Consider the following 26,354-nt stretch of genomic DNA (forward strand, 5'->3'; position numbering starts at 1 on the left):
TTTATTTTGGGGGAACTTGGAAAGAAAAAGTGGATGGTTTCTATGCACATATTTTGATTTTGAGGATTGGGAACGATTTGTTAGGGAACGATTTGGAACTGGCTCTAGTGTAGGAAATTTACTCAAGATTTTAGAAATATTTATTTTTATTAAGGTAATCCTTCCAAATTTCTTCATAAAACTCTACTTGAGAACACAGAAAATATATTAATTTGTGTCTCCTATATCATATAATATTAGGCTAAGTATTTGAGTTGTTTAGATTGCAAAAAAGAGAACAACCAATATCCCTTTCTAAGTCCATGGAGAAAAACGTGTTTCTGGGATTGTTTATTATGCTAAAGAGTAACCCACAGAGTATGGGAACTCTGTTATACTCCCCTTATATTTCATTCTAGTTCCTATTCCCCCTGAATGAAAATAATAAGTGGGGCAAATGAAAATAAACAACCCCATATATAAAAACTCCACTTTATTCTAGACTCAATGCTTCTTTTCTTCCACCAGTATGTTCTAACTACAAAAACATTTACCAATCCATATTCAGTACATGATAGGTTTAATTGGTATTTTTAAAAATATGCTTTACAACAACACTGCACGTTCAGGATAGTTACATAAAACAAACGAATATCTTTTACCTCAGATGTGAGAATAGACAGGAATGGAGATATAAGAATAAATCGATTACAAAAAGCTTTACATCCAAAAGCATTTTGGAATAAAAATTTCCACTAAGTGAAGCAATGATTGGCAAAAATTAAGGTTCTATAAATGTTTGTGTTTTCTTGCAAGTTTATAAATGAATTAATGAAAAATTAGAGAATATTCATTATCACGCATCACAATTTTTTAATTTTGGTAGTTGTTTTACATATCACATAAAAGACAAAAATAAAAAAACATGCTTAGTGTTGATATATTCCTTAGCCAGGGCTGCCATAACAAAACACCACAGACCGGGTCACCAAGCCATTTACTTCATTACAGTTCTGGAGGACCCAAGGCCAAGTGCAAGGTGCCAACAGGGGCCCTTTGCTGTGGGGCCTCCTTCTTGGGTTGCAGAGTGCTGCCTTCTGCTGTGACCCCCCACAATCTTGTCTCTATGCACAGCTTCCTTGCTGTCTCTGTGTATCTACATTTCTATTGGCTTTTGATATAAAGAAGCCAGTCCTATTGAGATTAAGATCCTCTCCTTCAACTTAATCACCTTCTATAAGGCCTTTTCTTCAAATACAGTCACATTCTAAGCACCTGCGTTTCAGGGTTTTAAAATACAAATTAATGGCAGATGTGATTCAATTAATTATGCATTGGACTGATAGGATTTTTTTTTTTTTTGGATAATGAGACAAGGAGGGGGAAACTGAACATACAGAAGAGCATAAGATGAGAAACAATTATGAGCCACCTGATATACTCTGGAAAAGTCTAATTAGTGCAACTTGGAGAGTTTCTATCATCAAGCACCTGATTATTGTATTGTGACTTCTATCTGTTCTATTATACTCTTAATAAAACACTTGTCTTTTCATCATGTCCTAATTAATATATCATCCCCATACTCCAAATGAAATTTAAATGAGTCTTTAGAGACTAAGGCACATTTTTCTGGGTTACTGTATGGAAGAATAACAACACAAAGGACTATTAAGGAAATACATATATTGGGTCCAACAAATCCTGCCAATATGCAGAAGGAAGGGAAGAGCGTGTCACTTCCAGGACTGTCCTTCCGGAGAAAGGTAAGTTACCTGGATGCGGCCAGTGAGGTGGTTTGGCTTCCCTGTAAGCTCAGTTGCATTTGGAAGGGAGATACAGAGTCTGGCCTGGCTCTCAAAGGATCACTTTTAACACAGATACGCACGCACGTGCACATTCGCCCTTCTAAATAGGATTCTAACTAATGATCTATGAAACTCCATCTAGAATTGAAATTCAGTCTGGTAATCCTGCTCAGTGAAAATGTTCACTTGGAGAAAATAAGAGGTTATAAAAACAAACTAGCTTTTTTCAGACTCTAGTAGTTGAAATATTCTTTGCTGTGCAAACTACTAGTATGATATTTCCACTTCTTGCTATCCATGCTCAGTTGCCAGAGGAACACGTTCTTCTGTAGAATTTAGGTGCTCCAGGAATGGGCCAGAGACAGAGCTGCATAGGGGAGCCTCCCACTGGAGAAGCCATTCCCAAAGGGATGCTTTGGGATGATTGCACCAACCTTTCCTATCTTTCATTCACATTCACTTTCCTTTGGCATTTCTTTCAAAGTCAGGATAGATTTAGGTCCTTCTGGATGGTTGTGAGTTTGATGATTGAGAGTCCTCTCCTTCAGTCACTCCTTTTTCTTATGAGTGAGATAGTATACCAAGCCAGGAAAGTTTTCGTGATGCTATATATGTCCTGAATAATTGGAGCACAGTTTGAAAGGGAGAATATTTGGAAGAGGGGAAAGCCCCAAAATATAAAGGTAATTATCCATTTATTTGCTCTACAAATAATTCTTTAGTGACAACTAGTTGCTAGGAGCTGTACTATACACTGGGATACAGCAGTAAACAAAACAGAAAACTTTCTGTCTGTGGTGAATGCATTCTGGTGGATGAAATGGTCAGCCAGCTTAGAAACAGGAGTCAGAAGGTGACAGTAGGTCTTGTTGAAAATAGAGCTGAGTCAGAGCAAAATAAGACAGGTAGGGACTGCTGATGGGAGGAAGGCAGGGGGAGTCTAACAGACTGGTGAGAATGGGATTTAATCAGAAAATGACATTTGAATGACACTTAGAGGAGAGGAGAGTGTGTGCCTTGAATAAATCTGGGAAATAGTGTTTCAGGCAGAGAGACAGTGCAAGCATCTTCCATGCTGGGCCTGAGAGACTGACAAGGTTAGCACAGCTGGAGCAGAATGGTAGACAGTGTGGGTCTCAGGCTAGAAAGGCTGTGGGTAATGCAGACCTGCTATTGAGGACCCTTAGGTGACTGTACAGGATTAGACTTAGAATCAGTTGGGAACACATAGGGTTGTTTTTTGTACATGAGTGACATGACTAGCCTTTTTTTGAAATGAACAAATGACTCTGGTTAGTATAGACAGGTTCTAGATTGTAGACAGATGACTCTGTAGACCAGTTAGAAGGAAGAAGGATATTGCTATATTTTTCCCTTATGTGGCAAGTTACTGGTTCAGACACACCAGAAGACCATCCCATTTTCCAAGGTAGAAAAACAGCATCTACCTTTGAAATCATGAATTTAGCAAGGAATTCCCCCCCCCCAACATATAATAAAAAGGATTGATTTGTAATTTAGTTTGCTTTCTCCACTTTTAGATATTAGAGTCAAGGTGGCTTATCCCAGCTTGGCAGCAGTAGAGGTGGAGAGAAGCATTCAGGTTTAAGATATGCTAAGAAATTAGAGGCACCAGATTTTCTGGTAGGTTGAAGGGGAGGTAGAAGTGAAGGAATCAACCTTCAGGATATGAGAAGGTTACTGGAGGATACCATTTCCTCTAGAAGCATATCCTATTATCTTTTTCCCTAAACCTCAGATTTTTTTTTTAAGATTTATTTATTTATTTATACAAGCACTGGGTACAGTCAGAAGTGTGGGAGGGTGAGAGAATTCACCAGGGCCAGAGCAGGGAACAGAACAGGCAGACAGATGAAATACATTACTGAGGGGAGCAACGGGTGGCAGGAGAGGTCTGCGCGCCTTGTGGGACCCTCGCCGGTGGCCGGGGATCGAACCATCACTGCAGAGGCTGCGGACAGCTTTGAAGCCCAGCGCTTAACTGCTGTGCCACCAGGGGAGGCCCCTAAACCTCAGATTTTATAAATAAGTCAGGAATTATTTTTCCTTTTGAAAAAAAAATCCTTAGTTAAGTACTTCCTGTGTCTACATGTGACTATGCATTTTATACATACAATCCTGATGTTTTCCCTGCTTATTTTGGTGAATAAAAATGAATGGGAAGTTATTTATTCCCAAAATTAAAGAGCTTTTAAATCAGGATTTGAAGTAAGGTGCCATTCCAGTTATGCAGTGAAAGAAGGTTTCCTATGCCAGACCTGCTTGCTGAGAGCCGGGCTTGCACCAAAGTTCTTGATCTGTGGTTCTCTGTTAGATTAGCTGGAGGCTAGATCATAAAGTGGACCCACTCACAAACCTGGGGGCCAGTGCTATTAGCTGAGGTCACAGAGGGATGCAGCCTCTTTTTCAGGACACATCCCCAATCTGACATGCACATTCTGTGGCTTATGTGGCAAGTTATTGGGTTCAAAAAACCACACGACCATCCCAGATTCACAGGTAGATCAACAGAATCGACTTTTGAAATCAGGAAACTAGTTAGGAATTGTGTTTCCCTCCTCCAATATGTCCTAAAGAGGACTGATTTGTGGTTTAGTTTGTTTCTTTCTCTTTTAAATATTAGAGTTTGGCACTATAATTGAAGTCGCAAATAGATGTAGACAAGTGCAAACTAGGGCTACAGAGGTGAGCTGAGGCAACTCACAGAACAGTGGCTGTGGGTCTACAGCCTCTGTGCTTTGCATGCAGTGAGGAGATACTGGGCACTGTAAAGACTGTAGCTCTGCAGGATGCCCAGCTGTGTTTACACAGTGTTACCATCAAGTCATGTCCTCTCTGAACACCATCAGTTACAACAGATTAGGAGAGTGGGTATTTAAAAATGAAGCTGCCTTACTTCCTAATAGAGGGAGAGAGTAGACATTGAGACAGAAAACCAACGTGTGCATTCTAGTCACAAACAAACTCTGCCTTATCTTAAAGGTAAATATTTTAAACATGAAGGCCAATCAAAGTCCTTTGTTAGCGTTAGATTTTTCCCAAATCCATTTCAGCTAGAGGGAAAAGTCAGCTGGTCCTTGGAAAACCAGGCTGTTTCTCTAATGCAGAAGCAGCCCTAAGTCTGCAATGGTTTAAATTAGAACCTCCTTTTAGTTTCTCTCTGATATTTATGGAGCTTCAAGATATGAACTTCAAAGATTTCATGACTTTTCATGAATTCTTGGCACCGATACTTGGGTTCTTCCTAATGGTCAGCATCTCCTATATAAAAATCCCTGATATGAATATAAACCTCATGTGAACAAGAGGAGGTGGGGGGAAGCATTATTAAAAATATTTTTAAAGCTCTTATTAATAAGTAATGATTTTCAGGTTGTCAGAAAGTTACAACATTATCTTAGCAAGAGAACAATGTAAAGGATTCATCTATAAAAGACATAAATGGCTTAACAGTAAGAGCACACACTCATGATAAAGAAAATTCTGGGTTCAAATACTTCCTCTGCTGTTGATCAGTCCTGTAACCTTGGAAAATCTTCTTAAATCCTACAAGGATCATAATAGCACCTGCCTTATGATGTCGTGGGAAGGATAACATGGATTCAGATTAGAATTTAAAGCACCAACTGGAACAAGAATATATTAATGTTACTAGCAGCCATAGAACAGTTTGTTCGTATTTGTGTAACTGTCAGCATAAGACACATAGATCATCAATAATGTATAAAGGATATGAAAATTATTTGAGTGTCCCTATGAAAGTGGAGAGACATACAAATACACATCTGGGTCTTTTCAACTCTTCTTTACCTAGTAAGATTTGACCTGACTTAGTCAGAGGATGTGATTTTTTTATTTTTCTTGTTTATCGACAAGTAGGGCCTTTCTCTGCATCAAATATTTACTACGTCAAATCCCCAGTGCCTTTCTCTGCATCAAATATTTACTATGTGAAACCCCTAGTTTCAAAATCAGATTCCAGTTCCATTCTCCAGTTACCTTCACAAAACAAACCCAAGTTCTGTCATTCCAGATAGTCATAGCTATAAATATGTAAACCTCTTGGTAATGGCTGACTTAATTGATATCATTATTTATCAAATCCTAAATCATTCCCCCCCCCATTCCTTATCAGTCTTTCTCCTCTGCAGACATGGAAGTTGGCAATCGCACCATCCTGACTGAATTCATCTTGGTGGGTTTCTCTGCAAACCCCCAGTGGAAGCTGATTCTATTTGGATTATTTCTGATGCTCTACTTGGTAACCTTGTCTGGCAACATGACCTTGGTTATCTTAATCCACATTGATTCCCGCCTGCACACCCCTATGTATTTTTTTATTGGCAATCTGTCTTTTTTGGATTTCTGGTACACTTCTGTGTATACTCCCAAGATCCTGGCCACTTGTATTTCAGAAGTTGAGCGCATGTCCTTGGCTGGGTGTGGAGCTCAGTTCTTCTTTTCCTGTCTGGTGGCCTACACTGAGGGCTACCTCCTTGCTGCCATGTCCTATGACCGCTACGCAGCCATCTGCAACCCATTGCTTTATTCAAGTGCTATGTCCAATTCTCTCTGTACTGGACTTGTTGCTGGCTCCTACATAGGCGGGGTCTTGAATGCCATAGCCCATACAGCCAACACCTTCCGCCTGAGTTTCTGTGGTAAAAATATCATTGACGACTTCTTGTGTGATGTCCCTCCTTTGCTAAAAATGTCTTGCACAGACACTCAGGTCTATGAAAAAGTCCTTCTTGGTGTGGTGGGCTTCACGGTCCTCTCCAGCATTCTTGTCATCCTGATTTCATATTTCAATATCTTCCTGGCTATTCTGAAGATCCGCACGGCCTCAGGAAGGTTCAAGGCCTTCTCCACCTGTGCTTCACACATGGTCTCCGTCATGCTCTTTTATGGATCCTTGTTGTTCATGTACTCCAGGCCAAGTTCCACCTATACCCCGGAGAAGAACAAACTGGCTGCCCTGTTCTACACTGTGATCAACCCCTTGCTCAACCCTCTCATCTACAGTGTGCGAAACAAAGATGTCAAAGAGGCCTTCTGCAAGGCAATGCAGACTCTAAGGCCACAGAGATGAGGTCACCTATTTTGCAGAATGCCCTCATTGCAATTCCCAAATTCTTGGTTTGTGTACATGTCGATAAATGTTGCAATCTTTCATATAAATGCTGCAAGTTATACTTAAAACTCTGAAACATTGATCAAACCACTCTTGTTATTATTTTATTGTGAATAAATTATTTTAAACCTATACTATTGGGTTATTTGATGTTACATGATATCGTACTTCACTTCTTTGCCATACCTGATTTAAATAAAATTTGTTTTTGGGGAACTTGGAGAGAGAAAGTAGATGGTTTCTGTGCATGCATTTTGATTTTGAGGATTGAGTAGAAAACTTTATTGTGTAGGGAATAATTTGGAACTGGCTCTATTGTTGGAAATTTACTCAAGATTTTAGAAATATTCATTTTTGTTAAGGTAATCCTTCCAAATTTCTTCATAAAACTGGTGAATACAGAATATATATTAGTGTATTTTGTGTCTCCTACATCAATATAATCTTAGGCTAAATATTTGTGTTGTTTAGATTGCAAAAAAGAGAACACCAAGATCCCTTTCTAAGTCCATGGAGAAAAATGTGTTTCTGGGATTGTTTATTATGCTGAAGAGTAACCCGCAGAGTATGGGAACCCTGTTATGCTCCTCTTTATTTCACTCTAGTACCTATTCCCCCTGAATGAAAATAACAAGTGGGGCAAATGAAAATAAACAGCCCAATATACAAAAACTCTACATTATTCTAGACCCAATGCTTCTTTTTTTTTCCACCAGTATGTTCTAACTACAAAAACATTTACAACTCCATATTCAGTACATGATAGGTTTAATTGGTATTTTTTAAAATACTCTTTACAAAAACACTGCACTTTCAGGTTAGTTACATAAAACAAATGAATATCTTTTACCTCAGATATTAGAACTTTGTCATGGAAAGATTATAGACTACTGTTGTAATGTGCACTTTTAAATTAATAAAAGGCATTTATTAAAAATTGAGAACAAATAATTGTAGCCACTTCTTTTGTATTAGCTATGTCATGTCTGGTCTTCCTTTTCCTCTGCGTTCACTAAATAGCATGTCACTGCCTTTTCTCTTTTCATACAATATTCTTCACATTTTATATCCTATTATTTGCACAGAAGTTCTATAAGTACTGGACAATAAGGATTAGGAATTTATTCCACAAATCTCTACCTCTTATACAACATTTTCTTCACATCATCATAAGACCCATCATTTGAGAAGAAAATTGAGTCACTCTCAAGGGTGATAATAGAGAAAGTTTAATCCTTTGGGATTACTTATACATTTCTCTTCTGCATCAAACCCTGATGTTGTTAAAAAAACTTTTTATTAAATTGAATCTGTTTTTTAGTATAGATTATAGTAATTGACTATAACCTATAATTACTGAAGGGAAAAACAACAATGCAAACAAAATCTTTTTCATTGGATTTCTTTGAGTTAAAGAAAATGTTTTTTTTTTTTTTTTAATCTCATTTTGCCAGTGTACCCTGAAGCAGTCCATTTTCGCTGAGCACTGATTTGAAGAATTTATGTTAACTTAGATTTCAGATTGTGTGAACCCAAAGAGCTTTTTCAGAGCTTCTTTCACATCTTTATTCCTTAGACTATAGATCATGGGGTTCAACATGGGGAACAGTACAGTATAAAACGTAGAGACCATTTTGTCCCTCTCAAGAGAATAGCTGGAACTTGGACGAGAGTAGATGTAGAGGATGGAGCCATAGTATAAGGTGACAGAGACCAGGTGGGAGGAGCAAGTAGAGAAGGCTTTGAGACGTCCCTGGGTAGAGCGGATTTTCAGGATGGCAGCAATGATGAACATGTAGGAGGCCAGGATGAGCACAGTGGGGGTAATGACATTGGAAGCCAGCAGAAAGTATAACACAGCCTGGTAGCTTTCTTTCACATTGCATGCCAGTTTTATCAGGGGTGGGACATCACAGAAGAAGTCATCAATGACATTGTCACCACAAAAATCCAATGTGAATGTGTTGCTCGTGAGTATGATTGCATTGACAAAACCTCCAATATAGGAATAAACAACTAAAGAGATACACAATGTCCTTGACATGGCCTGAGCATAAAGGAGGGGATTGGAGATGGCCACATAGCGGTCATAAGCCATGGCGGCCAGCAGGTAGCACTCACTATAGGCCAGCCCAGCAGAGAAGAAGAACTGAGCTACACAGCCTGCAAAGGAGATGCTTTTGTCTTCAGAGATGCAGGTCACTAGGATTTTTGGGGTGTAGACAGAGGAATACCAGAGATCCAGAAAGGAGAGATTGCCAATGAAAAAATACATGGGCGTGTGCAGTCGGGAGTCATTGCAGATGAGCACCATGAGGGTTGAATTTCCCATGAGGGTGAGAGAGTAGACGCCGAGGAACAGCACAAACAGGACCAGCTGCATCACAGGGTCTGTTGTGAAGCCCACCAGGATGAAGTCTGTGACTGTATGATTGCTTCTCTTCATGCTTCAAAGAGACCTGACCTAATGAGGCAGTGAAGAGTTTAATTTTCTCAACTAAGAGTCAAGGAGGGCATTGTCTGTGATGGGCCCAGGGTGAGATCAAGGCTATGGGGATAGAACCTGGGAGAGTTGATGAGGAATCTTGCCTGACTTGGGCAGGTGATGTGAGTTTCTTGAGTCTCAACATACTCTTTTCAATATAGTGTATTTTACTTTAGGACAACTTTAGTGCTGTTGGGGTTTATTCATTTTTAAGAAATTGAATCAAGAAATTATGTCTTGATTCCCAGGTGCTGTCTAGGTGTTGGGATATAGCAGGGTGAGTAATAAGGTGGCTCTTAGTCTACAGAAACTTTATTTAGATGGGAGAGATGCATACAAGTAAACAAATAAATATAGAAATATATTCAGTTAATGTTAGTTGATACAAGAAAATAAAAACTGAGGGATGGGGTAAAACACACTTGGAAGCCTTAATTCAGTTAGGACATTGAGAGGAAAAACTCCCTTTCCCTTTTCCTTAAACAAAACAAAACAAAACAAAACAAAACAAAAAAAAAAAACAAAGGTGAAGTTATTCAAAGCTCACGAGACACAGGAAAGTTTTTTTGTTTTTGTTTTTGATTGATAAGGTGATAGCATTGGAAAGCTGAAGAATATGCTCATCCAAGAGATGCCATTTTGTCATAAGAATTCACTTGAAATAATGATATTAAATACAAAACAAAACACAAACATGAAAGAGACATTCAGCACTCTCCTTTTCTTCCTGAAATCAGAAAATGAAATTCTCACACGTAACCCCCTGCCTTGCTTTACCAGGAGAAAAGTGTCCTCATTATCAAGAACAAGAAATTGAGATGAAAGTAAGCTTTCCCAAAACAAGTTTGTTAAAAAAATTCTTTTTAATCTACGCCACAGTATGTATTGTTACTTTATTCCTCTCTATTGACAAGTAATATGGTCCTGTTCTATTTTGTCTACCATTCATCAATCGGTGTATGTTCTATTGTTTCTTCTGGGGGAGCAAACATGGACAATAATGCTATGAACATGTTTTATATGGATATGTTTTCACTGATCTTGAGTAGGTATCTAGGAGGACTGCTGAGTTACATGGTGAAAATGTAGTCATCCTCTTGAGAAAATACCAAACTGTCTTCCAAGTAACACTACCATATTTCAGTCCCACCTGCTTCTGACTCCTCTTTATCCCAACTGACAACATTATTGTCTGTATTTTTTACTCTAGCTATCTTTGTGGGTTTAGAGTGGTATAATATTGTGGTTTTTCATTTCATTTTCCTAATGACTAATGATGATGTTCAACATTGTTTCATGTACTTATTGAATATTTTCTTTGGATAATACCTATTAAATCTTTGGCTCACCTCTTACTGGATGTTTCTGTGTTTTCATTGTTGAATTATATATTTTTACATATGGACATAATTCCTTTATAGATGCATGAGTTGTAAGCATTTTCTCCTGTTCTCTGGGCTGTTTTTTAATTGCTGGATGTACTCCTTAATATACAAAACTCTTAAAACTTGCTAAATTCCAATTTATCTATTTTTCATGCTTGCTCTTGGCCTGAGCTTTGCTGTGATTCCTTCAAATTTTTGCTCTTCTCTTTAAAGTTATTCTTTTCTTTCTTTAGTCTACCTATGTATCTGAGTTACATTTGCACAATTGCTTCTTTTATATCCAACATACTATAAGAACACTTGGGTTTTATTTTTTCTTTGGTTTTTCATTTCCTTATTGAATTCTCGTATTCACATACTTATATTAAATACATTTGTGTGTTTTTCTCCTGTTAATGAATCTTTGATAAATTCATTATCAGGTCCAGCTGAAAATACTAAGGCAAAGTTTTGCCTTCCCTATTCTCCACAAACACAGAAGTTCTCTCACCCCTGAGCTACTATGCCAGAATCTTCTTTTTTTTTTTTTAAGTCTTTTTTTTTTTTTTTAAAGATTTATTTACTTATACATACAAGAACTTGGGTATAGGCCAGAGTTGTGGGGAGTAAGAGGATTCACCAGAGTCAGAGTGGGGAACAGAACAGGCAGACTGACCGAAATACACTGCTGAGGGGAGCAGCAGGCAAGACAGGAGAGTTCTGCACCATGTGGGTTGCTCCCTGGCTGACCTGGGATCACACACTGCGGAGGCTGCAGACAGCTTCACAGTGCTGTGCTCAACCCTCTGCACCAGGGAGGTCCTGCTAGAATCTTTGACAAAGGGAGAGAGCCAGACTCAGAATCAGGATGAAATTTCAGAATAGAGACCGATAAATCTCCATTCTATTAATCAATCTGGTTATGTCAAACAAAAAGAAAGATGTGATGTCATTATAAATCTTCTGGGGTCTAAAAACAATGACACAGCTTTATTTTAATATTTAAATCAATATTATTTGATATTATTTGTAGTAATATTGCCATGTAAAAAATGTTCACTTTTTAGCCAACATTTTAATGCTTCCTTTTTGATCCTAAAATAGTCAACATAATCTACCTATAAACATATACATGTATGGAAAAATATCCTAAGTGTAACATAAATATGATAAAAAAGTAGTTCATAATAAAATTATTATAAGGTGGTAATAATGGATTTATTATAAAATAATGTGAATTTCAATGTGTCGATACCGGAACACTTAATGAACTACTTGTGTATGCAGAATTATTACAAAAGCATTTGTGACCTAAACATCAAGAGTTTTTTTATTGTTGATAAGATTTTTCTTGGGGCCTTCCTGGTGGAGCAGCGGTTGAGTGCTGGGTTGCAAAGCTGCCCGCAGCCTCTGCAGCACCAGTTTGACCCCCGGCCACCGGGTGAGGGTCCCACATGTCGCGCAGACCTCTCCTGCCGCCCGCTGCTCCCTTCAGCAGTGTATTTCATCAGTCTGTCTGCTCTCCACTCTGGCTCTGGTGAATGCTCTCACCCTCCTGTGCCTCTGACTGTACCCAGTGCTTGTATAAATAAATAAAAATAAATCTTTAAAAAAAAAAAGATTTTTCTGCCCAGGTAACTAATTCTCGATAAAGCTCTAAACAAAACAAATAATAATCTCTCAAGTTTGAATTCCTAGCCAAGATGATATACATCAAAACCTAGTAATATAAGCTTTGTGTTTATTTGTAAAATAGAGTAGATTTCAAAGCCATGTAATTATTAAGGTCTTTGTTCAATCCCCAAACGTCCATCCAGTCATTAAATGAGGAAGATAGGATGTTTATGTTTGGGTGCAAAAGATTTTCATCCTTTACTACAAGATTAATATTGCTTAGGAAGAGACTGGATTGAGTAGTTGAGTTCTGTATTACTAATCAAAACTAGAATATTATGACAATCTGGTGTCAGCTAAGATGTTATACAACCCATAATTAATGGTCCGTTTTGTATTATAAACTAAATGTATTTTCTACACAAAATTATTAAAATATGACTTTTGGTATTTAGAAATGAGTCTGTCTTGTCCAGAATTCTTCTCCAGGACTCATGACTTTGTTTTTTCTAAAAGAATATCAAAAAGAATGACAGTTGAAACATCTCAGGAAAATTTTTGTCTTTTAGATCAGCAATCTCTAGTTGTGTCTGTTCCTTCCTTCCTCCTGTCACCTAAGATGCTCTTTTGATATTAACAGGACTGTTTTTTGCTGAGTGGTTTCTCATAGTTGCTTGTTGTGTATTTTGTTTTTTTTTCCCCATCTTTGTCCTATTTACATCAATTGCTCCTTTTTGTCTCTAGTAGTGAAAGATGCTCCTTCTCTTGCTGATCTTTCATCAGTTTCAGAAAGTGAAGGTGATAAAGACATTTCCAAAGAGTTCCCTTCTTTAGCATTTACATCTTAGTCTGTCAGTGATCCTTGGGCTGGTCATAAAGAAACAGTGGAATACTAATATCTGAATTAGGCAACTTACCTAAAATTCTCTGCAACACCATCACCTTTGCAGAATTCAAGTCTGCCTGTTCCAGAATCTTTAATATCCGTTTTTATCTCCCCAGAGTTGTAGATCTCTGCAACCCCTCAGGAATTCATAAGCTTGGGAAATAATTAACAAGACAATTAAGAAAACTTGCAGGTTGACAAATTGGTTATTGTTTAAAGATGCACAAAAGTATTGTAGAGACTGTGAGTCCCTGGGAAAAATGTAGCCAGTCATAATTTTTATCCTCATTTTCTCTCTCTCTCTTTTAAAAAAAAAAGATTTATTTATGCATACAAGAACTGGGGTATAGACCAGAGGTGCGGGAGGGTGAGAGGATTCACCAGAGACAGTGTGGGGAGTAGAACAGGAAGACTGACTGAAATACACTGCTGAGGGGAGCAGCGGGCGAGACAGGAGAGGTCTGCTGTGCCGTGTGGGTAGTTCCCTGGCCAGCCAGGATCCAGCTAGCGCTGCAGTGGCTGCTGATAGCTTTGTATGTGCTGCATCTTAACCCCTTGCTCCACCAGGGAGGCCCCATCATTCTCTCTTGAGTTGTTTAGAATTTAACTCAATCTATGTGTGCACATAGATTACATGTTCCAGACATATTCACATGTATATATTGGTATATTAATGCACATAAGTTCAATACCAGTATTTTTGTTATATGCTGAATACTTTTATCTTTCCAAATCCATTCTACACCCATTTTAAATTTCTTGTTGAGCCAGGATACTCAATGTATTAACATAATAATAGCATTAATGGACTCCTGTGCTCTATCTGCTAAAGGGATTAGTGAGTGATTGTCACTAGCTGGGAAGAAAGTGAGGTCAAAGTGGTTTTCCTCTTCCCCAGTTCCTGCAAAGATGCTTCAGCTGGCTGCACCCCTGGACCCAGCCCATAATCTGGCAGGTGACCCACCTCAAGTTCTTCCAGTGCTCATAACGGCTCTGTTCTCTTGTGCCTTCAGGGATACAACAGCTCACAGAAGTCATTCCTTTTAGAACAATTAAACTATTCTTGGGTATTCTCAACACCAGACTTATTCCTTTGTAATATTTCCTCCCCAGTTAAACCAGTTTAAATGTTACATGATCATAACTGATCCAGGTCCTGAAGGAGTCCCAGGAGATGAATGTTCAAATGGGATTAAATTGCTCACATAATGAAGACTAGACATATAAACCCATTGGTGGAACATAGGACACTGTAATGCATGCCATGCCATCCAGGGCATCATGGAAAGAATTGGGGGGGGGGTATGAAGAGATCATTTTTTGTAGCACAGAGGCAGGCAAACAGATATATCAAGCAGCATGTGATTTGTCGACTTTTGCTGCAGTATAAACCCGAACTATCCAACTGATAAAAGAATAGGCAGCCAGAAAGCCATATTGCAGTTCCTTAGTGTCAGAGACAAAATGAAAGCAATTCTTAACATACCACAGACTCTACATGGTAACCGAGTATTTTGTTGTTTAGACATTGTGGTGATATCTCATGAATGTGGTGGTTTCTAAGAATTGAAGTAGATGCAAACTCGGCCTAGCTGACATTTTTCTTGCAAAGAAAAAAGTTTCATCTTCCCTTGGACAAGAGCTAGCTCACGTTGTCATAGCATAGAAACTCAATCTCTGGTGTAATTCTCTGTGCTAACTTCAGGTACTTCCCCTTCAGCCATGGACCTCAGGTGAGACAAGGTCCTGAGAGGACAGATCGTGAGATGAGCCAAGGTGTGCACTCACAGCTTCCTCAAGACTTCTTGTGTCTGGCCTGCTGCCATTTATAAGGGTACACTTTGGGGAATGCGAGGTACCCAGATATTCTGTGAGTTATTGGATACACTGGTTCAGAATATACACTACCTCCTTTCCTTTTTCTCCACATCCTCGCCAACATTTGTTGTTGCTAAGTTTTTTTTTTTTTCAGGTGTGAATAACAATTTATTTATTCAGAAATATATTCTGTTGACTGTATTTCATAGTTTTTGTTGATTTTGATTTTCACTTTCTTATAGTTATTCATTTTCCTGGTCCCTTATTTAAGTTTTCTAGATCCCTGCTATGAGTGAGACCATCCGGTATTTTTCTTTTTCTTTTTGGCTTATTTCACTGAGCATGATCCCTTCCAGCGTCATCCATGTTGCTGCAAATTGCATGTGTTTATCTTTTTTGAATGCTGAGTAATATTCCATGGTATATATGTACCACATCTTCTTGATCCAGTCATCTATTTTTGGGCATTTGGGCTGTTTCCAAAGCTTAGCTATTGTAAACAGTGCTGCTATAAACATAGGGGTGCAGGTGTTCTTTGGAATTGATGTTTCTGTGTTCTTTGGGTAAATACCTAGGAGTGGAATTGCTGGATCCTGTGGAAGCTCTATGTTTAGTAGGTCCAGAAATCTCCACACAGCTCTCCATAGTGGTTGGACCAGTTTGCACTCCCACCAACAGTGCAGAAGAGTTCCTTTTTCTCCACAACCTCGCCAACATTTGTTGTTGCTAGTTTTTTTAATATGTGCCATTCTCACTGGTGTAAGATGGTATCTCATGGTAGTTTTGATTTGCATTTCCCTGATTGCAAGTGATGTTAAACATTTTTTCATATGCCTGTTGGCCATTCGCATTTCCTCTTCAGAGAAGTTTCTTTTTAGTTCCTCTGTCCATTTTTTGACTGGATTATTTTCTTTGTTGTTGTTGAGTCTCATCAGCTCTTTGCAGATTTTTGTGATCAGTCCTTTATCATTAGTGTTGGGTGCAAAAATTTTCTCCCAGTTGGTGGGGTTTCTCTTTGTTTTTGTTATTGTCTCTTTTGCTGTGCAGAAGCTCTTTAATTTGATGTAGTCCCAGCTGTTGATCTTTGCCTTCACTATCACTGCTTTGGGTGATGTGTCTGTAAAGATGTCTTTGATATGCAAATCACGTAGTGTTTCGCCTATGTTTCCTTCTATGTATTTTATGGTTTCAGGTCTTATGTCTAGTTCTTTAATCCATTTTGAGTTGATTTTTGTATATGGTGTGAGGTAGTGGTCAAGCTTCATTCTTTTGCATGTAGCAACCCAGTTTTCCCAGCACCATTTATTGAACAAACTTTCTTTGCTCCAATGCATAGTCTTTGCTCCTTTGTCAAAGATTAGTTGACCATAATGTTGCTAAGTTTTTTTTTAATACGTGCCATTCTCACTGGTGTAAGATGGTATCTCATTGTAGTTTTGATTTGTGTTTCCCTGATTACAAGTGATGCTAAACATTTTTTCATATGCCTGTTGGCCATTTGCATTTCCTCTTTGGAGAAGTTGTTCCTTTTTAGCTCTTCTGCAAACTTTTTGACTGGATTATTTACTTTGTTTTTGCTGAGTCTCTTCAGCCCTTTGTAGATTTTTGTGATCAATCCTTTATCATTAGTGTTATGTGTAAAAATTTTCTCCCAGTCGGTGGGGTATAGCTTTGCTTTTGTTACTGTCTCTTTTGCTGTACAGAAGTTCTTTAATTTGATGTAATCCCAGCTGTTTATCTTTGCCTTCGCTATCCCTGTTTTGGACACAGAATCATTAATTCCAAAGGGAACCTGCACCCCTACGTGTATAGCAGCACTATTTACAATAGCTAAGCTGTCGGAACAACCCAAATGCCCAAAAATATATGACTGGATCAAGAAGATGTGATACTACCATGAGATACCATCTTACACCAGTGAGAATGGCACATATTAAAAAAACTAGCAACAACAAATGTTGGCGAGGTTGTGGAGAAAAAGGAACTCTCCTGCACTGTTGGTGGGAGTGCAAACTGGTCCAACCACTATGGAGAGCTGTGTGGAGATTTCTGGACCTACTAAACATGGAGCTTCCATATGATCCAGCAATTCCACTCCTAGGTATTTACCCAAAGGACACAGAAACATCAATTCCAAAGAACACCTGCACCCCTATGTTTATAGCAGCACTATTTACAATAGCTAAGCTTTGGAAACAGCCCAAATGCCCAAAAATATATGACTGGATCAAGAAGATGTGGTACATATATACAATGGAATATTACTCAGCATTCAAAAAAGATAAACACATGCAATTTGCAGCAACATGGATGGCGCTGGAAGAGATCATGCTCAGCGAAATAAGCCAAAAAGAAAAAGAAAAATACCGGATGGTCTCACTCATAGCAGGAATCTAGAAAACTTAAATAAGGGATCAGGAAAAAGAATAACTATAAGAAAGTGAAAATCAAAATCAACAAAAAACTATGAACCAGAGACACTTTTTGGGGGTGGGGGCCGGGGGGAGGGATTGGGGTCAGAATGGGGCATGTGCAGTTGTATGGGGGAATATAAAAATAAAATTTATTATTTAATAAAAAAATAAAATAAAAAAAATAAAGTTTCAAAAAAAAAAAGATGTGGTACATATACACAATGGAATATTACTCAGCAATCAAAAAAGATAAGATCATGCAATTTGCAGCAACATGGATGGCCCTGGAAGGGATCATGCTCAGCGAAATAAGCCAGAAAGAAAAAGAAAAATACCGGATGGTCTCACTCATAGCAGGAATCTAGAAAACCTAAATAAGGGACCAGGAAAAAGACTAATTATAATAAAGTAAAAATCAAAATCAACAAGTAACTATAAACCAGAGACACACTACAGGGGAGGAGGGAAGGAGGGATTAGGGTCAAAATAAAGGGGGTGGGAATTGTATGGGGACTATAACCAAGATGAAAATGCATACATTGTGCAAAAATGAAAAATGATGTAAAATATACAAAATAAAATAAAATAAAAATATATAAGAATCCATGTCACCATGTTGCTTTAAATCTGCATTTATTATAACAATTTACACTTTGTAGCTAATATTTCCCTCTGGAATGATGTATTTCTAGTTTTATTCAGGTGACATAATAATACTTTTCTGCCCCTGTAATATACCAATTAGACTTTTTAGCATGACATAATAAAATGATGTGTTTTATAATATTTTTTATGATTTATATTTCTTTTTTTATGCATACAAGAAATGGGGTATAGGCCAGAGGTGGGTGGGGGAGAGGATTCACCAGAGACAGAGTCGAAAGTGAAACAGGCAGATCTACTAAATTACACTGCAGTGGGAGAGACCAGAGGGGTCTGCTGCTCCATGTGGGTCAGCACCCTGGCCTGGGATTGAGCTCATGCTGCAGTGATTGTGGATATCTTGATAGCGCTGAGACTTTAATCCCTGCACCACCAGGGAGGCCATTTATAATAATTTTATATTATTGACAAATTGACATATTTTAGAAAGGGAGAGACAGTCTGAATAAACAGCTTTCCATTTTAGGACATTGTCTAATTCAAACCTGTTAGGATTACACTGGTGGGCCCTACCTCTATTGGGTTAATACGTGTTGTAATCAGTATTGACTTTATACCTTGGATTTAGTGTTCAGGTTAAAGGCTATGACTGCCAGTGCTGATCGAGCTTTCTTGTTTTGTGTGGAGCTCCTACATTTTTTGGAACACTTGCCTAATTTTCACTTTCTTATTTTTTCCCCCTTAACTGCTTACACTAATAAAAACAAGGGCCTATTCACATTTTATTAATATACATTCCATTAATATTACCTCACTGTTAAAAATCATAATTAAGTAGAACTTATCATGCTTACGTTTTTGTTTTATCACTACCTGTATTATTCCCTCAAAAATTTTTTCTCCTTTATTTCTCAAGTTAATTCATGTCACCAAGGTTTTTTATTATAATAATTGTTTATTGATGCTAAGAATACTTCAATCTCCACTCCTATAAAATATGAGAGGGACACCGACAGTTATTCAGCGATTCACAAAAATCGTATCTAAGGGAACTTGGCCAGTTTTTCCTTTATTGAGGAACATATGTCAGAGACATATAAGGAGAGTTCCTGCTTACTCATTCTGGTTGCACTGAGTTATTTTGTGGTGCCTTGGGGGTTTAGTGCTAGTGTTTCTGGTGGAGAAAGCACATTTTAATCTCTGAGTTTTTATTTTCTTCTGAAAAATTTAAATTTCTTTTTTTTTTAAAGATTTATTTATGCATCTAGAGCTGGCCAGAGATGTGGGGAAGAGGTGAGAGGATTCACCAGAGAGAGACTGGGGAGCAGAACAGGCAGACAGACTGAAATACACTGCTGAGGGGAGCAGCAGGCGAGACAGGAGAGTTCTGCTGTGCCATGTGGGTTGCTCCCTGGCCAGTCAGGGATCAAACTCATGCTGCAGAGCTTGCAGATTGCTTGATAGTGCGGTGTTAAACCCCTTGCGCCACCAGGGAGGCCCTGAAAAATTTAAATTTATTTTACCTTTATTAAGTTTTGTGAATTTAATGATAGTTGAAAGGATGTAGCAGAGTTAGAATACAGAGGTCCCATATACCCTTCACCCCATCAGTTTCATACATTTTACTTAACTGTGGTATATTGCGATCATGAAAATGACATTGATACAACGTGTGTATAGTTCTATTCCACTTCATCACATGCACACATTCCTGATACCACTACGAAGATCAATAGAAGAATATTCTATCACCAATAAGCTCTTCCTGATGCTGCCTGTTACAGTCACATTAACACCCCTCTTCCTGCCATTACCCTTAACCCCTCAGAGCCATTGATATGTTCTCCATCTCTATTCTGTTAAGGAAACAAAAGTGATATATTTGAAATAATTAAGAGTTATATGAAATATTATGAAATAATCTAGCATATTTGTTTTATTTCTATTAAATTACTATATAGATACCACTCCATGTGTATGAATCCATCAAAAATATCCCTATACTAAGGTACTGAACTTAAAGGAGGAGTTTTTGACTTTAGTTGCTTTTGTTTTTTAATTAGTTAATTCAACTCAAATACTTGTATTTTAGATTCAAAGTTTATCTCCTAAACTGGTTTAATTTTCCCATGCTAAGTCTCTTGAATTATCATGTGTAGAATTTTTTTAACTTGTAATTTAAGAATCCTGGGTCATGATGGAGCAAAGGGTCATGTCTTCTTCACATAAATGCACCCAATCGAAAACTGAGTTTCAACCTCCTTAGTAGGAGAGAATCTTGATTCATTTGAAAATTTTATTCAAAGCATCTTTCACATCCTTATTCCTCAGGCTGTAGATCATGGGATTCAACATGGGGAACACGACGGTGTAAAAGGTAGAAACTATTTTGTCTGTTCCCATAGAATAGTTAGAGCCGGGACGAGCATAGATGAAAAGGATGGAGCCATAGTACAAGGTGACAGAGATCAGATGGGAGGAGCACGTGGAGAAGGCTTTGAGACGGCTCTGGGTGGAGCGGATTTTCATGATGGTGGCGATGATGAACATGTAGGAGGCCAGGATGAACACAGTGGGGGTGATGACATTGGAGGCCAGCTGAAAGTACATTAAAGCATGGTAGTCATCCTTCTGGCCACAAGCCAACTTCACCAGGGGAAGCAAGTCACAGAAAAAGTCATCAATGACATTGCCACTGCAGAAGTTGAAGGAAAAAGTTTTCTTAGTAACGATGGAACTGTTAATAAAGCCACCAAGATAGGAGGCTGCTACCAAAAATGTACATAGCTTCATGGACATGGCCTGAGCATAAAGGAGGGGTTTGGAGATGGCCACATAGCGGTCATAAGCCATGGCGGCCAGCAGGTAGCACTCACTATAGGCCAGCCCAGCAGAAAAGAAGAACTGAGCTACGCAGCCCGCAAAGGAGATGCTTTTGTCTTCAGAGATGCAGGTCACTAGGATCTTCGGAGTGTAGACAGAGGAATACCAGAAATCCAGAAAGGACAGATTGCCAATGAAAAAATACATGGGCGTGTGCAGTCGGGAGTCATTGCAGATGAGCACCATGAGGGTGGTATTTCCCACGAGGGTGAGAGAGTAGACGCCGAGGAACAGCACGAACAGGACCAGCTGCATCACAGGGTCTGTTGTGAAGCCCACCAGGATGAAGTCTGTGACTGTGTGATTGCTTCTCTCCATGCTTCAAAGAGACCTGACCTAATGAGGCAGTGAAGAGTTTAATTTTCTCAACTAAGTCAAGGAGGGCATTGTCTGTGATGGGCCCAGGGTGAGATCAAGGCTATGGGGATAGAACCTGGGAGAGTTGATGAGGAATCTTGCCTGACTTGGGCAGGTGATGTGAGTTTCTTGAGTCTCAACATACTCTTTTCAATATAGTATATTTTACTTTAGGACAACTTTAGTGTTGTTGGGGTTCATTCATTTTTAAAGAAATTATTGATTCCCAGGTGCTGTCTAGGTGTTGGGATATAGCAGGGTGAGTAATAAGGTGGCTCTTAGTCTACAGAAACTTTATTCAGATGGGAGAGATGCATACAAGTAAACAAATAAATATAGAAATATATTTAGTTAATGTTAGTTGATACAAGAAAATAAAAACTGAGGGATGGGGTAAAACACACTTGGAAGCCTTAATTCAGTTAGGACATTGAGAGGAAAAACTCCCTTTTCCTAAAAAAAAAAAAAAAAAAAAAAAAGGACCAGTTATTCAAAGCCTATGAGACACAGGAAAGTAGGAACGTTTTTTTTTTTTTGTTCGTTTTTGAACTGATAAGATGATAACTTGGAAAGCTGGAAGAATATGCTCATCCAAGAGATGCCATTTTGTCATAAGAATTCACTTGAAGTAATGACATTAAATACAAAACAAAACACAGACTCGAAGGAGACATTCAACACTTCCCTTTTCTTCCTGAAATCAGAAAATGAAATTCTTATGTGTAAACCCCCCACCTTGCTTTGCCGGAAGAAAAGTGTCCTCATTATCAAGAACAAGAAATTGAGATGAAAATAAGCCTGCACAAATCAAGTTTGTTACAAAAATTCTTTTTCTTTTAAATCTACACCACAGTATGTATTGTTACTTTATTCCTTTCTATTGACAAGTAAAATGGTCCTGTCCTATTTTGTCTACCATTCATCAATCGGTGTATATTCTATTGTTTCTTCTGGGGGAGCAAACATGGACAATAATGCTATGAACATGTTTTATATGGATATGTTTTCACTGATCTTGAGTAGGTATCTAGGAGGACTGCTGAGTTACATGGTGAATGTGTAGTCATCCTCTTGAGAAAATACCAAACTGTCCTCCCACCTGGCTCTGACTTTTCTTTATACTAACCGACAACATTACTGTCTGTAATTTTTCTGTAGATGCTTAATGCTGTGAAGTAGTGTGATCCTGTGGTTTTCATTTCCATTTTCTTTACTTATGATGTTTATTTCATTTCCATTTTCTTGACTAATGATGTTTATTGAGTATTTTCTTTGGATAAATATCTATTAAATCTTTGGCTCACCTCTTAATGAATGGTTTTGTCTTTTCATTGTTGAATTGTATATTTTTACATATTCTGGACATAATTCCTTTATAGATGCATGAATTGTAAGCATTTTCTCCTATTCTCTGGGCTGCTTATTTATTGCTTGATGGACTCCTCAATGTACAAAAGTCCTAAAACTTGTAAAGTCCAATTTATCTATTTTTCATGCTTGCTCTTGGCCTGAGCCTTGCTGTGATTCCTTCAAATTTTTGCTCTTCTCTTTAAAGTTATTCTTTTCTTTCTTTAGCCTACCTATGTATCTGAGTTACATTTGCACAATTGCTTCTTTTATATCCAATATACTATAAGAACATTTGGGTTTTATTTTTTCTTTGGTTCTTTATTGAATTTTCATATTCACATAATGCTTATGTTAAATAATTTTCTGTGATTTTTTCCTGTAAATAAATCTTTTGACAATATAATTCTCAGCTGAAAATACTAAGGCAAAATTTTACCTTCCCCATTCACAAATATAGACGCTCTCTCCTGCCTGAGCTACTATGCAGGGATCTTTGACAAAGGGAGAGAGGCAGATTGATAATCAGGATGAAATTTCAGAATGGACCCCGATAAATCTCCATTCAGTTAAAAATCTGGTTATGTCAAAGAAAAAAAAAATACGTGATGTCATTATAAGTCTTCTGGGTCTGAAAACAATGACATACTTTTATCTTAGTTTTTATCACTAGCCATGCACAATGCTTACAAAGTCACTTATCACAATTTGATATTATCTGTAGTATTATTTGCTATGTGAAAATGTTAATTTTTTGGCCAACATTTCAATACTTCCTTTATAGTCCTAAAATAGTCAACATTATCTATAAATATATATGTATAGAAAATATCCTAAGTATAACATAAAGATGATAAATAAGCAGTTCATAATGTAATTATTATACGGTGGTAATAATGGATTTATTATAAAATTATGTGAATTTCAATATGTACATACCAGATCACTTAATCAGCTACAAGTGTATGCAGAATCAGTAAGAAAGCATTTGTGACCTCAACATGAAGAGTTTTTATATTGTTGGTAAGATTTTTCTGACCAGGTAACTAATTCTCAATAAAGCTCTAAACAAAACAAATGATAATCTCTCAAGTTTGAATTCCTAGCCAAGCTGATATACAACAAAACCCAGAATATAGGGTTTGTGTTTATTTTTAAGGTGTAGTAGAACTCAAAGCCATGTAATTATAAAGGTCTTTGTTCAATCCCCAAATGGCCATCTAGTCAGTGGATGAGGAGAATAGGATGTTTTTCTTTGGATAGGACTGTAACATCCTTGTCTACTACAAAGTAAATATTGCTTAGGTAGAGACTGGTTGAATAGTTCTGTATTTACTAATCAAAACTAGAATACTAGGAGAATCTGGTGTCACCTAACATGTTATACTTCTTAATTAATGTTTTGTTTTTATATTATAAACTAAATGCATTTTCTATACAAAATTATTAAAATATGACTTTTGGTAATTAGAAATGAGTCTCTCTTGTCTTCTTGTCAAGGGCTCATGTCTTTGTTTTTTTCTAAAAGAATATGAAACTAAAAGACAGTTGAAGCTTATCAGGAAATTTTTTGTCTTTTAGATCAGTAATCTCTAGTTGTGTCTGTTCCTTCCTTCCTTCTGTCACCTAAGATGCTCCTTTGATATTAACAGGACTTTTTTTTGTTGAGTGGTTTTTAATAGTTTTTTGTTGTGTATTTAGTTTTTTTTTTCCCCCATCTTTGTCCTATTTACATCAATTGCTCTTTTTTGTCTCTAATAGTGAAAGATGCTCCTTCTCTTGCTGATCTTTCATCAGTTTCAGAAAGTGAAGGTGATAAAGACATTTTCAAAGAGGTCCCTTCTTTAGCACTTACATCTTAGGCTGTCAATGATCCTTGGGCTGGTTGTAAGAAAGCAGTGGAATACTAATATCTGAATTAGGCAACTTACCTAAAATTCTCTGCAACACCATCATCACCTCTGCAGAAGTCAAGTCTGCCTGTCCCAGAATCTTTAATATCAGATTTTATCTCCCCAGAGTTGTAGATCTCTGCAACCCCTCAGGAATTCATAAGCTTGGGAGAATAATTAATAAGACAATTCAGCAAACCTGTAGAATCACAAAAAACCTGTAGGATGATGAACAAAAATAATCTAGAGACTGTGATTCCCTGGTAAAAATGTAGTCAGTCATAATTTTTATCCTCATTCTCTCTTGAGTTGTGTAGAATTTAACTCAATGTATGTGCACACATAGATTACATGTTCCAGATATAGTCACATGTGTATATTGGTATGTTAAAGCACATAAGTTCAATACCAACATTTTGTTATATGCTGAATATTTCTCTTTTGTCTTTCCAAATCCATTCTCCACCCTTTTAACTTCCTCATTACTCCAGGAAACTCAATGTATTAACATAATAATAGCATTTGTGGGCTCCTGTGCTTTATCTGCTGAAGGGATTAATGAGTGATTGTCATTGGCTGGGAAGAGAATGAGGTCAAAGTGGTTTTCCTCTTCCCCAGTTCCTGCAAAGATGCTTCAGCTGGCTGCACCCCTGGACCCAGCCCATAATCTGGGAGGTGACCCATCTCAAGTTCTTCCAGTGCTCATAACGGCTGTGTCCTCTTGCGCCTTCAGGAACAGAGGATGCAACAGCTCACAGAAGTCATTCCTTTTAGGACAATTAAACTATTCTTGGGTATTCTCAGCACCAGACTTATTCCTTTGTACTATTTCCTCCCCAGTTTAACCAGTTTAAATGTTACATGATCATAGGTCCTAGAAGGAGTCCCATGAGTTGAACGTTCAAATGGCATTAAATTGTTCACATAATGAAAACTAGACATATGAACCCATTGGTGGAATATGGGACACTGTAATGCATGCCATCCAGGGCATCATGGAAAGATGGAAGGCAGGGTGGGGGGCGGATATCAAGAGATGATTTTTTGTAGCACAGAGGCAGGCAAACAGATATACCAAGCAGCATGTGATTTGTTGGCTTTTGCTGCAATATAAACCCGAACTATCCAACTGATAAAAGAATAGGCAGCCAGAAAGCCATATTGCAGTTCCTTAGTGTCAGAGACAAAATGAAAGCAATTCTTAACATACCGCAGACTCTAGATGGTAACCGAGTATTTTGTTGTTTCGACATTGTAGTGATATCTCATGAATGTGGTGGTTTCTAAGGAGTGAAGTAGATGCAAACCCAACCCAGCTGACATTCATCTTCCCTTGGACAAAAGCTAGCTCAGGTTGTCATAGCACAGAAACTCAATCTCTGGTGTAATTCTCTGTGCTAACTTCAGGTACTTCTCCTTCAGCCATGGACCTCGGGTGAGACAAGGTCCTGGAGAGGACAGATCGTGAGATGAGCCAAGGTGTGCACTCACAGCTTGCTCAAGACTTCTTGTGTCTGGCGTGCTGCCATTTCTAAGGGTACACTTTGGGGAACAGGAGGTACCCAGATATTCCGTGAGTTATTGGACACACTGGCTCAGAATATATACTACCTCCAGACATGAGAGGACATTAAATGTACATACTCACCAGCAAGACTCATGGAAATGATTGAAAAATAACATTGACCTGAATGAGTTCTCTGTGAGTCCAAGAGACCAGGTATAGAACTGACCATTATTACCCAGGCT

General features: G+C 37.9%; 3 protein-coding genes across 3 annotated transcripts; 1 reads left to right on the top strand and 2 right to left on the bottom strand.

The window, feature by feature from the left end:
• The first annotated feature begins 5,946 nt into the window (after positions 1–5,946).
• On the top strand, positions 5,947–6,900 carry LOC119254233 (olfactory receptor 9G4-like). Its single transcript, XM_037521350.1, has one exon. It carries the CDS (start codon positions 5,962–5,964, stop codon positions 6,898–6,900), a length of 939 nt encoding a protein of 312 aa, XP_037377247.1. The 5' UTR covers positions 5,947–5,961.
• A 1,552-nt stretch (positions 6,901–8,452) lies between these two features.
• On the bottom strand, positions 8,453–9,388 carry LOC119254234 (olfactory receptor 1013-like). The gene has a single exon (XM_037521351.1). It carries the CDS (start codon positions 9,386–9,388, stop codon positions 8,453–8,455), a length of 936 nt encoding a protein of 311 aa, XP_037377248.1.
• Positions 9,389–20,409: 11,021 nt separating this feature from the next.
• Positions 20,410–21,327, bottom strand: LOC119254383 (olfactory receptor 9G9-like). Its single transcript, XM_037521491.1, has one exon. It carries the CDS (start codon positions 21,325–21,327, stop codon positions 20,410–20,412), a length of 918 nt encoding a protein of 305 aa, XP_037377388.1.
• Between the last annotated feature and the right edge of the window lie 5,027 nt (positions 21,328–26,354).

Source organism: Talpa occidentalis, unplaced genomic scaffold (assembly GCF_014898055.3).
Source record: "Talpa occidentalis isolate TD23 unplaced genomic scaffold, MPIMG_talOcc4v2.1 talOcc4.3, whole genome shotgun sequence".
In the NCBI taxonomy this organism is placed as follows: domain Eukaryota; kingdom Metazoa; phylum Chordata; class Mammalia; order Eulipotyphla; family Talpidae; genus Talpa; species Talpa occidentalis.

Excerpts from the sequence above, each read along its gene's own strand:
- LOC119254233 (XM_037521350.1), top strand. The coding sequence starts at position 5,962 with ATGGAAGTTGGCAATCGCACCATCCTGACTGAATTCATCTTGGTGGGT.
- LOC119254234 (XM_037521351.1), bottom strand. The coding sequence starts at position 9,388 with ATGAAGAGAAGCAATCATACAGTCACAGACTTCATCCTGGTGGGCTTC.
- LOC119254383 (XM_037521491.1), bottom strand. The coding sequence starts at position 21,327 with ATGGAGAGAAGCAATCACACAGTCACAGACTTCATCCTGGTGGGCTTC.